The sequence below is a fragment of the Melitaea cinxia genome, chromosome 30 (genome assembly GCF_905220565.1).
Source record: "Melitaea cinxia chromosome 30, ilMelCinx1.1, whole genome shotgun sequence".
Classification (NCBI taxonomy): domain Eukaryota; kingdom Metazoa; phylum Arthropoda; class Insecta; order Lepidoptera; family Nymphalidae; genus Melitaea; species Melitaea cinxia.
This window is the reverse complement of record NC_059423.1, coordinates 864,733-878,706: the sequence shown is the minus strand read 5'-3', so window position 1 is coordinate 878,706 and position 13,974 is coordinate 864,733. Positions and strand designations below refer to the sequence as shown.

Here is a 13,974-nt window from a genome sequence, read left to right as displayed (position 1 = left end):
CCGATCGGTTTAGTAGTTTTCGCAGTAACCGAACAAAAACCGGGTCTCCATTTATTATCATAGCTGTACAAAAATTCAGTCAAGTAGAGGCAGTACTTTAGTCACGATGTAGGCTATTTTACTGATGTTTTGTTACTTAAATCTAATAAATGGTATGCAATATATGTGAGTTAATGTATCTCGTTTCTGTCCTATATACAATAATTATATGTGTAAAGTAAATAACTGTCAAAACTGTGTTAGTCTAAAAGTCTGATGTCTAGCAACTTCTATGGAGGCATCATAGTTCCTAAAAATTGCTCATCTGGTTAGCTTTTGGTCATCTATTATTTTCCAGTATTTTGTAAGTAAAACTTTATTTAATGTGTAATTTTAATATCCAATCAATAATTTTGTAAATAATGGCATTTGAAAAGGACAATTCTTACTAACTTTACAAGTATTTGCCATTTTGAACATATTAGGCTTTTAGCCAATGGTGACGCAGTTTCGAAACGCGATTCTGACATTACAATCGTATTAAATTTGTAATTGAGTGGACTATTGATTTTATGGAAATTTTGATTGTAGTCTATTTGCGTTAAGAAAAAAGTTACTCATCGCATACACTACACCTTCCAAAACGAATCCCACTCAATCGAAGTAAATTCGAACACCGTGTTCAAATTGACCAGTTGAAGTAAGTTCTTCAGACTGATGTTATAATTTATTACGATTTTATTGGTCAAAGAACGTGGCTAAGCTAAATAAATCACTTTTCTTAAAAACTATAGTAAAATCACTGATTTCTGATCGGAATACGATTGTAATACCAGAATGGTATGCTATAAACGGTTTATATAATAAGGTATAATATCATTTCCGATTACTAAGTGATATTATTTTGTGTGATTTCAAAGTGCCTTTAAAAAAAACTGCAAAAAACTTTTTTACAGCAAACTTTTTTTATGACAAAACATTCCATATGCATTTATAGATTTAAAAAGCACATTAAAAAAAAGCTAAATTATAACTTTGTCATGCGTTTATTTATTTTTAATTTTCTGTAGTATGTTTGTTGTCAAAGTGCAATTTGAAAAAAAAAAAAAAAATTAGGTAAAGATGTGAATTTTAAATTGTTTAATTATTGTGTATATTAAAATTGTAGTCTTTATTTTTAAGCTAAATTAAATTTGGCATTTCATTTGACATTTTAAATGTATCTAAATAAAATTTTGTTTCTAATTACATTATTATATTCCATAAAAATACAATTTAAACTGTTATTTTCTTGTATAAAAGAACTTTGAACTTGAATTATAATACCATTAAATAGTCTATAAAAAGTATTTATCTTCTATTAAAAATCATTTCGAAAGTATAGTTATAAATAATTGATTATTAATCTATACCAATTGTTTTTAACCACTGGTGGTCCATGAAACAGAGTAAGTTTCACTCGGCTATAACTGAATACTACAACAGATACTATAGGACAACTAAGTACTCCATATTTCCCTCTAAAGCCGTTACAAAACACGTAATGACAAATGGTCCTTCATCGCTAAAAAGTTTAGACTTACTGGTATAGATTTCCATGTCTCAATATGGATGCAAGTTCCTTACTTATTACAATTGCGTTATTAGAAAGAATGTGAAATATTTGAAGTCGAGATAGTTTTTCAATTGATTCTGTTATTTAATTATTCATTAATCGCATTTTTATGTATTATTTTTTAAACAGTCAATAATAAATAAAACGTTACTAGTCGATTAGAAAACGGTTTACGCGCCGAAATGAAAAATCCACAGACTATCGAATAAATATGTTTAAAAATGAGTCCTATTTCTATATAAATTGAGAATGTGCTTGTAAAATAATTTGTAAGTTACGCACGAATATTCGCATTAGAATTTAAAATAAAACATTTTAGTCACATTTTTGTTTTTCTTTCGAAAATATTTATCGAATTTGTAAAATAAATTTATTGTAGATATCCTGTGCCAATAATGATTCTAGTTGTAATTTTCAATTTTATTGTCGCGTATTGTGAAGGCGTATTTTTTATAATAATAAATAAAATCTTGTCAGAAGTCGCGTTTGATTTTCGCAAACATGTTTCCCAATTTCCTCAATTAACTATTTTTGTTACAAGTAGGTAGTTGATTACTATATTTTGAAAAAATTTATTCTTCGCATTGCAATTAGACGATCTCTCAGATACTCGTACAATTTCGTTCTTTGAGTTTGTACAACTTTTCGCAATTTTTTTTTTATATCTACGAGGGCAAACACAGCCCAGCTGATGGTAGACTGTTAATGTAACCTATAGACGGCCAATAAGCGTACGGCTCACCTGATAGTAAGCGATTACCGCAGCTTGTAGACGTCTGCATCACCAGGAGCATCGCAAGCGCGTTGCCGACACTATCTCCCATTCCCTCCAGGAGCTCGGGTCACCTTACCAATAGGAACACAACACTGCTTGAAAGCAGCATTATTTAGCTGTGATCTTCCCCCAGTCGGGCTGCTCCATATTTTGAGCAAGAAATATCCTGCTGTCCCCGACCTCAGTTATATAACTTAGCCATACATCTGTTCTATGTATGTATAGATAATTATAAGTACCTACATCGTGTATAAATTAAATTAAAAATATTTATTTGCTTATTTATTATTTATTTATTTAACACTTTATTGTACACCATACAAATAAAATAAGCAAGCAACATTAGCAATAATTTGTAGAAAAAAAAATGTACAAAAGGCGGCCTTATTGTTTAAGAGCAATCTCTTCCAGGCAACCTTAGGGCAAAGGAGATGATATATTGACGGTGTAAGTGTAGAGTATAATTTTATAAAAAATAATAGAAAGCAACTCAATAAATAAACATACATACTAACATAGATAGTTTGTATACATACATACAAACACACACATACACACAAAGTTCATACTAGATAACTAAGAAGTTTTTAAACAAGATTAATAGTGACAGAAGAAGACAATTATAAGACTGGAAACCTAAAGCAAAGGATTAATTCCCACCCATTTTAAGAAAGTGTAGTTTAACGGATTGCTTATTAAGTCTGAAGCTATAAAGAAATGTTTATGATGTCTCTAAAAAAAAAAACAGGATTATGGAAAATAAAATATATTATGACAGTTAGAATTATTGAAAAAGTAAACAGGATAATTTTTAATAAACATTTATTATATACAAATTCAAGCCATAACATTTAAAACTAAGTAAACATTATTATCAATACTTGAATTATCAAAATCTGTGCTTATTGTGACGGGCCCTAATTGGGCAACGCCGTCCCCGTCCCCGTGATCCCGCCCCAGGCGAGCGAAAGAACACCTCCAAAGGTCTAGTCCGTGTGAATCGGACATAACCTTCAGATCCCCCGGGTTGGAGACAACCCTTAGGGATTACATTTTGTATTGGCCATGCAGATGTTTGCCGTGGTCTGTGTATTTGTGCAGTCCTTGTGGGTCTCCCCACCGTGCCCTGGAAAGCACGTAAAACCGTCGGTCCCGGTTGTTATCATGTACACCTCATTGCGATCATTACTCATAGTTGGGAATATATCCAACCCGCATTGGGGCACCCGCAGCGTGGTGAATTAAGCTCTGATCCTTCTCCGACATGAGAAAAGGGGCCTATGCCCAGCCGAGGGATATGACAGGCTGAAGCGAACTAAAGAAGTTTTACTTCAGTCGTGTGGTCTAAAGCACACTCGTTTTTATTGGAAGTGAGGCACAAGACGAGGTAATCATACTGTTGCCTAATGATTGTTCAGTTGGATTTCGCGTTGAAACTGTCACTCATACGTCTTTTTGATTGATTCTTTTTCCCTTGCTCTAGGGGCGCTAAACTTTTGGTACTAATTATTATTAACTTTAAAAAATGTTTAATGCTCAGGTAACTAAGTTAAAATACAACCACTTATTTAAATATTTTATGTACGTTCGGAAATAATTTTGTTGTTTATAACCCGATTTGGATAATTTTTTTGTTGGAAAGAAGGTGTACCATAGTAAGGAAACCAGAATCTGATGATGGAATTCCAGAAAAATCGAGGAAAACCCTCGAAAATCGTACCGACGACTAGTGCGTTTGTTAATTTTTTTCGTCTTCATACGTTACGTACGTAGTAGTAGTTAGTATTACGTACAAGACAGTAATACTACTTGTCGATGTAATTGAAGTTTGTTTTTTTTCGTTTGCGAGCAAACAATTATCAGAAGTTTCACTTCTGCTGTGTGGGAATTGAACAGACAGACTTTTTTATTACTAATAATAAAAAGAACTTTGTATTTAATACGAACATAAGTAAGATTATAAAACAAGAAAAAGGGCTATCCCCTTTTCGTGTTTTATCATGTACAAAAATACTAAAGTAGGTACAAAAATAACCGATCCGATACTAAAAATTCTTTTATAAAATGCTGTTATAACATATATATATATATATATATATATATATATATATATATATATATATATATATATATATATATATATATATATATATATATATATATATATGTTATACATTCCCAATCGGTGGTAGCTCCACGTTTACTACAATAAATAAATTATAAAAGCAATATAATTTTAATTTGTAAAATAACGATTCAAATATGCTTTTGATATCCATTTGAATAGTGATTTTTTAATTTTGATTTTTGTAAACAATACGAGTGAAACGGAACGTGGATTTTCTATCTAATATATAAAATTCTCGCGTCGCGGTGTTTGTAATTAAACGCCTCAGAAACGGCTTGACCGATTCCCATGAAATTTTGTGTGCTTATCGGGTAGATCTGAGAATCGAACAACATCTATTTTTCATCCCCCTAAATGTTAAGGGTAGTCCACCCCAAATTTTTTTCTTCCTAAATTAATTTTTTATTTTATTGTGATTTGGCGTTGAAAAATACAAACAACCCTAAATTTTCACCCTCTACTAACAACGTAACAACTACTAAGACAACGTTTGCCGAGTCAGCTAGTATTATTATAATTTCGATCTTTCTTTCATCAAATCGAACCAAAACTGTATCCTTTCGTACTCGGGCAGCGATTTCACCGAGATATCATCGTCTATGTTGAGACATAATTTATTTTCGCTGTCATAAGGTCGCCAGTCTAAATTGTATTTTTTTAAATTCGGTTTTCTGAAACAAATAATACACTTATTTATAGTAATATTATAAAGCTGATAAGCTAATAAGGCAGTAAATATAGCCAACCCCTCTCTTCCGTGGGTGTCGTAAGAGGCGACTAAGGGATAACACAGTTCCACTACCACCTTGGAACTTAAAAAGCTGACTGCTGGCTTTGAAATACAGAGGCCGAAGACGCGCAGCAGCGTCTTCGGTGCAACAAAGCCAGTCCTGCGGTCACCAACCCGCCTGCCCAGCGTGGTGACTATGGGTAAAACACATGAGTTCGTGCCATAATGTTTGGTGCAAAGTTGTGGAGGCCTATGTCCAACAGTGGACTGCGATAGGCTGAAGTAATGATAAGTTTGTTCAAACGCGCTAATTTTAGGTAGTCTTGGTTCGGATTGAAACTTTTGTGTTGGATAGCTCATTTACCAAGGAAGGCTATAGGCTAAATTTTCAGCTGATCACAGCTAGTTGGGTACAAAATAGAAAAAAGAATAATGAAGCATGGCAGACTAAATGGGTGGCTGTAGTTATTACAGAAAGAAGGAAATATTTAAGCAAGACGCGTAGAGGACCCTATCCATGAGCTCTGGAACACAACAGAACTTGAGAGCAGTGTTATTTAGCCGTGATCTTCTGTAAGGTTGCTGGTAATTCCCATAGGCTATACATTTCGAGAAACTTCCAGTGCCTCTTTAGAACTATTGTTTATATCTAAATACTAACCCAGTTCTCGCGAACGTACACATCGCTTCTACAATCACATTGACTATCATCAAATCTCTTTCAGAGGCAACCTTCATTTTACTCTCTCTGTAAAACGAGTACTGGACCATATCTCCATGCGTGGCTCCCTTCATACCTAACTTCTTCATGACTCTAGTACTCATATTACCCGAGTACGCGAACCTGCATAAAAATACATCCTGTTGCCTTGCTACCAATTCAACGAATAACATTATATCTCTTAAAAAGTAATGATCACTCAACAAATTCATATATCCCACTTTTTTACCATCACCAGTTTTGCCATTCAAATAAAATTTATGCAGTTTTTCTGCAATTTCCGCTGATTTTGGTGTGTTTTCTTTGACGAATAGGAACTTTGGTATGAAGAGTTCGAGATTGTCTTCATATATAACATTGCCTTGTTCGTCTTTTTGTACGAAATACGCTCCTTCCTCTGAATTCAGTGTGGCCATGATGGGTACGTTTTTAAATCGTTTTTCCTGTATTACAACTCTTGGGTTTTCGTCGAAAAACGGTTCAACATTGTCGAACTTTTTCTCAACAACTGGTAGAAGAAAACCCCTGATGTCGACGGCTGGTTGCATCATATTGGCCGAAAAGTACGCATGCAGCAGATCTTCAGCAGAAGATTTAACAAACAAATCGTACAATTCTTCTTTATTCCTCGTATCTTTTCCTAATAATGACGCTAATTTACTCGCTTTTCCTACATTGTCTTCTTCAATCATATATAAATCCGAGAGACAGTTCCCCGATTGGCAAATAACTTTACTGAACAGACCATCAGCCATTTTTGACACCAAAAGTGAAGTACCATTGGCCGCTCCAGCGCTTTCACCAAAAACCGCGATGTTATCGGGATCACCATTAAAATTCTTTATATTCTTGTTAACCCATTTCAATGCCATGACCGTATCTTTCAGACCAGCGTTTCCTGGTACATCCGGTGTATCCAGACACAAAAATCCAAATACAGTTAATCTGTAATTTATGGTCACAAGTACCACATTTTGATGGATATAAAAATCTGGCTTATAATAATCACCGTATCCCCAAATCAATCTACCTCCATGTAAGTAGAATAAAACTGGGAGTTTTTTGACCTCATCTGCAGGTAGCACTGGTGTGTAGACGTTTAAGTAGAGGCAATCTTCACTCCCTTCCACTTTAGCTTTTCCGATGGGAATGAGTTGGGCACATTTATTGCCTGGTTTAGTTGCGTCTCTAACCCCTGACCAACTTTCTGGTTCCTGTGGAGCCTGAAATTCAAAATATTATAAGTATATCAATGAGTATACCATATACTGTACTAACTACATACATAATTTTACTAATTATACAATTTTACGATTACATAAGAGCAAATACATTATAATTCTATCTAATAGATAAAATTCTCGTGTCGCGGTGTTTGTAGTTAAACTCCTCCGAAACGGCTTGACCGATTCTTATGAAACTTTGTGTGCATATCGGGTAGGTCTGAGAATCGGACAACATCTGTTTTTCATACCCCTAAGTTGGAGGGGGGGGGGGGGATTAAGGGGTTAATAAGATATATGGCAAAAAAACTGTGTGGCTACGGTACTAAAGAATTTAGCCACCCCCTCTTTTCCCATGGGTGTCGTAAGAGGCGACTAAGGGATATCACAGTTTCGCTACCACCTTGGAACTTAAAAAGCCGACCGGTGGCGGGATAACCATCCAACTGCTGGCTTTGAAATGCACAGGCCGAAGACGGGCAGCAGCGTCTTCGGTGCGACAAAGCCAGTACTGCGGTCACCAACCCGCCTGCCCAGCGTGGTGACTATGGGCAAAACACATAAGTTCACGTTATTTTTGGCGTAAACTTGTGGAGGCCTATGTCCAGCAGTGGACTGTATAGGCTGTAATGATGATGATGTAATGATGGCAAAAAAACGTTTGCGGGGTCAGCTAGTCTTATATATATATAAATATAAATTCTTGTGGCAAAATGTTAGTTAGCATACTCCTTCGAAACGGCTGGACCGATTTTTATGAAATTTTGTGTGCATATCGGATAGGTCTGAGAATTGGCCAACATTTATTTTTCACACATTCATTAGTTATAAGGGGGGGATAAAGGGTTTAGTAACATTATATATGGCAAAACGTTTACCGGGTCAGTTAGTCAATAATAATATAAATAAATAAATCAGTGAAGTAGTCTAAGTTCAATGTAAGTCTAGCTTGCGTCAGTTTCGTCTAAGCTCCTGCACATATTTTGACTAAGGTGTAGAGTTTGTGAAGTTAGGGCTTGTAGAGTTAGGGCGTGTAGAGTTACAAGCTTGGCTCTACATGAGATCTGATAACTTTTTGACAGTGCGAGCCATATGATCTCGTCTTGGCAACATTTTACATGAAAATGTTTTTGGTGGGATTTCACTTCTTTTTGTAAGTTGCTTATGACAATATTATAGCTGCATTTTACCTCCGACACATTTTATACCATTAAATATCATCCAATCTTCACCATATTCGGTTTAAGCACGCTGTTTTTGATTTTATGATGAACTGATTGAAACGGTGACCTCCGCCAAAACTTAAATACCAAACTTACAAAATGTAAATTTTCGACATAAACTAATAACCGATTTTTATTTTTTATGTATTTTACTATTATTATTTATAACAAGGAGTAACAAGGAGTCCCTATATCAATTTTCAGACCTCTAGCATTAAAATTTGCGGAAGTCTCATACAAACTTCCATCCCCTAGTTTAAGGGGTTAGGGGGTAAAAGTTCCAATTTTTAGAATTTTTTTGTTGTTTGTGTACTAATACTAGCTTACGTACTAAATTTCAGCTTTCTAGGACTTCAGGAAGTACTCTAAGAATTTTGATGATCATCAGTGAGTGACGAAATCGGGGTTTTTTAGATATCAATAAAATCTAAAGTATAAGAGCTATGCGATTGAAACTTTATACGTTTAATAAGTCCACTATTGACATCATATCCCCAGAATTTTGTTTATCTGGTTATAGGTAATTCAAACCCAAGTTATGAGGGTTCAAAAAACCGACGAAGCGCTTCGAGAAAAGATAGGTAGTGCTTTTCGTTTTTTTTTTTGGCTCGTCTTGGCAGGGGCACGACCGTGCCCCCAGATGTTATAAATAGTATATAGTTTCTTTGGTTTGATTTAATGTCTTTTTCTCCGAATGTTATAGTATTTAAGAGGATTACCTTAAATCTAAGATCGCCAACCGGTGGTTTTGCGTAAGGGATGCCTTCAAAACTATAATATTTTGCACCATTGTAAGTACTGGCCAATTTGCCTTGGAGCGTCCCTTGGGAAACTTGTACTTGATACATCTGAAAAGTAAAATTAGACGAAAGCTGTAAAGACAATACGGATACAGAACGGTTCCTATAGACTATTTCCTATAAAACGAATTGTTTTTTTTTTTTTTTATGTCACTAGGTCGGCAAACAAGCGTACGGCTCACCTGATGGTAAGCGATTACCGTAGCTTATAAACGCCTGCAACACCAGAAGCATCGCAAGCGCGTTACCGACCCAATCCCCAATCCCCCAGGAGCTCTGGTCACCTTACTCACCAACAGGAACACAATACTGCTTGAAAACAGTATTATTTTGCTGTGAACTTCTGTAAGGTCGAGGTACTACCCCAGTCGGGCTGCTCCATATTTTGAGCAGGAAATTCCTGCTGTGCCCTACCCCAGTTATGTCAGTTATGCAAAGCTTTGTAAGAAAAAAAAAAACTAATCTTTTTGTGAATATAGGAATCGGCCTTAAGTCTATAATTATTTGTATATACGATTAATCTAGAATTATCTATAGGTATGCGCTACGCTTCACCCTGTGATATCCCACTGCTGGGCATCAGCTCTTTCCCCATCATGTAGGAGAATTTTTTTTTAATTATGTTATGGGCTTACTCTTGACCTCAGTCTAGCTCTAGAGCACAGACGAGGTCGAAGATGGAGCGAGTTCGCCCAGAAGAAGCCTGTTCACTCACGCTTTAAACATGTTCGGGTTGTATGAACTCGGAAATACAGATGCCGGCAGGGAATTCCATTCCTTGGCTGTGCGCATTAAAAAAGATGATTCGAAGCGCTTAACTTAATCCACCACGCTGATTGGCGGATATATTCCTACAATTATACTACTATGAGTAACGATCGCTATCATGTGTACATTATAACAACGGGGACCGACGGATTAACTTGCTCTCCGAGGCACGGTGGGGAGACCCACAAGGACTGCACAAACAGCCAGATCACGGCAAACGTCTGTATGGCCAATACAAATGATTGTCACGTGCGGGAATCGAATCCGAACCGCCAGCGCAACAGCCACAAACCACTACTGTGACCATTGCGCCAACGCGTCATCATTTTCGTCTACCTCATAACTTTTTACTGAGTGGACCGATTTTGATGATTCCTTTTGAATCGAAAGCTGGTGCTTGTCATGTATACGCTTCAGCCTAGAGATACATCTCAGGAAATATCCAGATTAAAATAGGCTTTTGTGTAAATATCCACTCTCAAATGCTATCTTTTCGAGTCTGTGCTTAAATCTTGGGTACTCAGTGCTTTCCCTGTTTACAGGCTCCGTTCAAAGCACTAGCTATACAACTACACGCTTCAGCCTGTAATATCCCACTACTGGGTATAGGCCTCTTTCCCGTGTAGGAGAAGGATCAGAGCTTAATCAGGTCCCATTTAAATTTATATGAGATTCGTAGGTACTTTTTGATTTATCTCTAAAAATGGGTATTTACTTGACTATTTTTCCGTCTATCGGATGTTGTATTACTGGTCGAATCGAAGTCGGTTTTGTTTTGTTTCCGAGCAAACAATTATTATTTCACTAGACCCTGCTTTCTGCTCCAGGGATTGTGGGTTCGATTCCTACCCCGAGTCTGAGTGTAATATTTATATTTATTTATATATATATATATATATATATATATATATATATATATATCATTTATATGTATATTTATCGAAAAAAAAAATATAGCTATAGTAGTTGGCTGTTACCTGTAACACAAGCATGAAGTTGCTTAGTTTAGGAACAGATGACCATGTGTGTATGTTGTAAATATTTATTTATTTATTTGATTTTTTCTTACATATTACTCTGTCTCATTATTTATGGTTGAACAAGTAAGTAGGTATACATATATATTTATTTTATTTTTGTATTTGTATTATGTTAACCGAATGAATGTTAAGACATACATATATTTATACATTATGCATCGTTAACCCTGTGAACTGGCATATAATTAACAACATAGTTACAAACTAGAACCAACAGTAACTATTGGCACGAGGTGCCACTGCAGAATCAAATATAAATTGATTATTCACTAGCTGTGACCTGCGTTTTTAATTGCGTTATTTTTAATAAAAATAAACCAATAAAATATTATATAATTGTGTTTGCTCGCAAACGAAAAAAAACCGACTTCAATTACATCGACAAGTAATACAACGTAGATCGACGAAAAAATAGTCAAGCAACTACGCGTTATCAAAGATTACTCAAAAAGTAGTTATCAGATCTCGATAAAAATTATATGTGACCACATGATAAACATCAGCTTTTGATTAAATTAAAAATTATCAAAATACACCCAGTAAAAAGTTATTGCGGATTTTCGAGAGTTTCCCTCGATTTCTCTGGGATCCCATCATCAGATCCTGGTTTCCTTATCATGGTACCAAACTAGGCATATCCCCTTTCCAACAAAAAAACAATTATCAAAATTGGTACATCCAGTAGAAAGTTATGCGGTATAATACAACGTAGATCGACAAAAAAAGCGTCAAGTAAAAACGCATTATTAGATATAACTCGAAAAGTAGTTGTTAGATCTCAAATAAATTTAAATGGGACCAATTGATACACACCACTTTTCGATTAGAAAAAATTTGTCGAAATCGGTCCACCCGGACAAAAGTTTTGATGTAACATACATAAAAAATAAAAAATAAAAAAATACAGTGGAATTGAGAACCTCCTCTTTTTCTGGAAGTCGGTTAAAAACAGCTTCCCTCGGTAAATGGGCAATCTCAGAGAAAATTGTGTTTGCCCGCAAATGCAAAAAAAACCCAAAGGAATTGAGATCTGACAAGCACTTTTTGTGCTATAACTAATAATGCGTATTTACTTGATTATTTTTTTGTTGACCTACATTGTATCATATATGCATAACTTTCACTGGATGTACCAATTTGAATGATTGACTGACCCATTAGCACAGTTTGTAGCCAGACTGTTTTCTGCTCTGCAGGTGTGGGTTCTATTCCCCCCTGAGCCTGGATGTAGTATTCATATTTATATATGTATTACTTCTATGTAACAGTCGGCTGTTACGTGTAACACAAGCATTAAGTTGCTTACATTAGGAACAGACGACTGTGCGTGTATGTTATATGTTTATGTAAGTAATTTTTTTAAAGAAACTAATACATAACAATAGCGTTTGTTCTCACACAAAAAAAGGCAACTTATATTTATATGGAAAAACGATAAAATGAGAACATCCAACATACTCAAAGTTAAGTAAATATGCATTACTAGAGGTAACTCAAAAAGTATCACGATAAAATTTAAATGGAACCATGTGACAGAGGCCAGCTTTCGATTAAAATAAGAATAAAAAGTTATGTAGTGCTAACACATAAAAAATAGTCAAATTGAAGACCTCCTCCTTTTCAAAGTTGGTTAAAAAAGTGCGTGTCAGCTCTGACATACGTCATACACGATTTCACTCTAAACTTTTTTACATAAATCATGGGCCTTATCATTTCTTAAGTGGTAAACTTAAAAATATATATTTAATACAATTTTTAAGCCCTATATCTACCTGTAAGTATGCTTAACATTATCATTTACAGTTCTAACACTTACCTTAACTATTACAACTGCTATAAATACACAATATTTACAAATTATTAAGTGACTTTTATTAAAAATCGCTGTTTTCTCAAACTAATTATTCCTTGCGCTAATACAAGTAAATTGAACGTACTCATTAGAACAATTACGCTTATATAATGGTAATCAACTCCACGGTCATTGACCTCATGATAATAAAATATTTTATTTCAGCTGTTTGTTTATAATTTTTAACTTTTCATTTCATTTTGATTTTCGTGACTTTTTAACTGTTTTGACGTACATTATCATGATTATCATTTTCCTACAGAATAAAAAATACAGAAACAGCTTGAAAGTCATAGAGTTCCAGTAAAATTTAAGATAGAATATTAAAGTTTAAAAAGGAAATTTAATTTAAATATATCTCAAAGTCCTTGATATTATACTACTCAGTAGATATACGTACAGCTTACTCAGATTCGAACTTATTAAAAGTCAAGAGACAAGAAGTAATTTTCGAAAGTAGCCATTTTAACTTATTCACAATTCCATTTAGTAGGATAAAATCAAAATCAACATCAAAAATAACTTTATTCAAATAGGCCACAAGAGCGCTTTCGATTCGTCATTTTACAAATTAAAATTTTAAAGTGTTTATTATTTTTATAAAAATAAAGCTCTCATAAATTCTGCAGAGAAGAAATGGCAAGAAACTCCACAGTTATTTTTTTGAAAATAATATATAAATTATAAATTGTGTTTTAATACAAATTTATAATATCTTACATAAAATACAGCGTCACTAAGTTCACACCTTTATCAACTATGTAATCATGCACTAAATAATAAGCATTATCTATTAATTTCTTTTCAATAAAATCTTTAAATTTATGTTTAGATAATTGATATAACTATACAACCTTTTAAAGTAAACGTGTTTACTCCCAAACGAAAGAAAACCGACTTCAATTAACATTTTACACCAACAAGTGTTGTAATAATACGACAAGTAGTAAAAAAAAAAATAATCAATTAAAAACGCATTATTAGAGATAGCTCAAAAAACACTCGTCAGATATCCATCAATTTAAATGGAACAACAAGCACCAGCTTTCGATTATAAGAAGGATCATCAACATCGATTCACCCAGTAAATAGTTGAGGACACAACCACAAAAAATACAGT

General features: G+C 34.3%; 1 protein-coding gene across 1 annotated transcript; it reads right to left on the bottom strand.

Annotated features, from left to right (window-relative positions):
- Positions 1-4,953: 4,953 nt before the first annotated feature.
- On the bottom strand, positions 4,954-9,314 carry LOC123668056 (juvenile hormone esterase-like). Its single transcript, XM_045601848.1, has 3 exons — positions 9,003-9,314; positions 5,889-7,171; positions 4,954-5,168 (listed from the first exon to the last, which is right to left on the bottom strand). The coding sequence occupies exons 1-3, from the start codon at positions 9,240-9,242 to the stop codon at positions 5,009-5,011; spliced, it is 1,683 nt and encodes a 560-aa protein (XP_045457804.1). The 5' UTR covers positions 9,243-9,314; the 3' UTR covers positions 4,954-5,008.
- Positions 9,315-13,974: the final 4,660 nt, after the last annotated feature.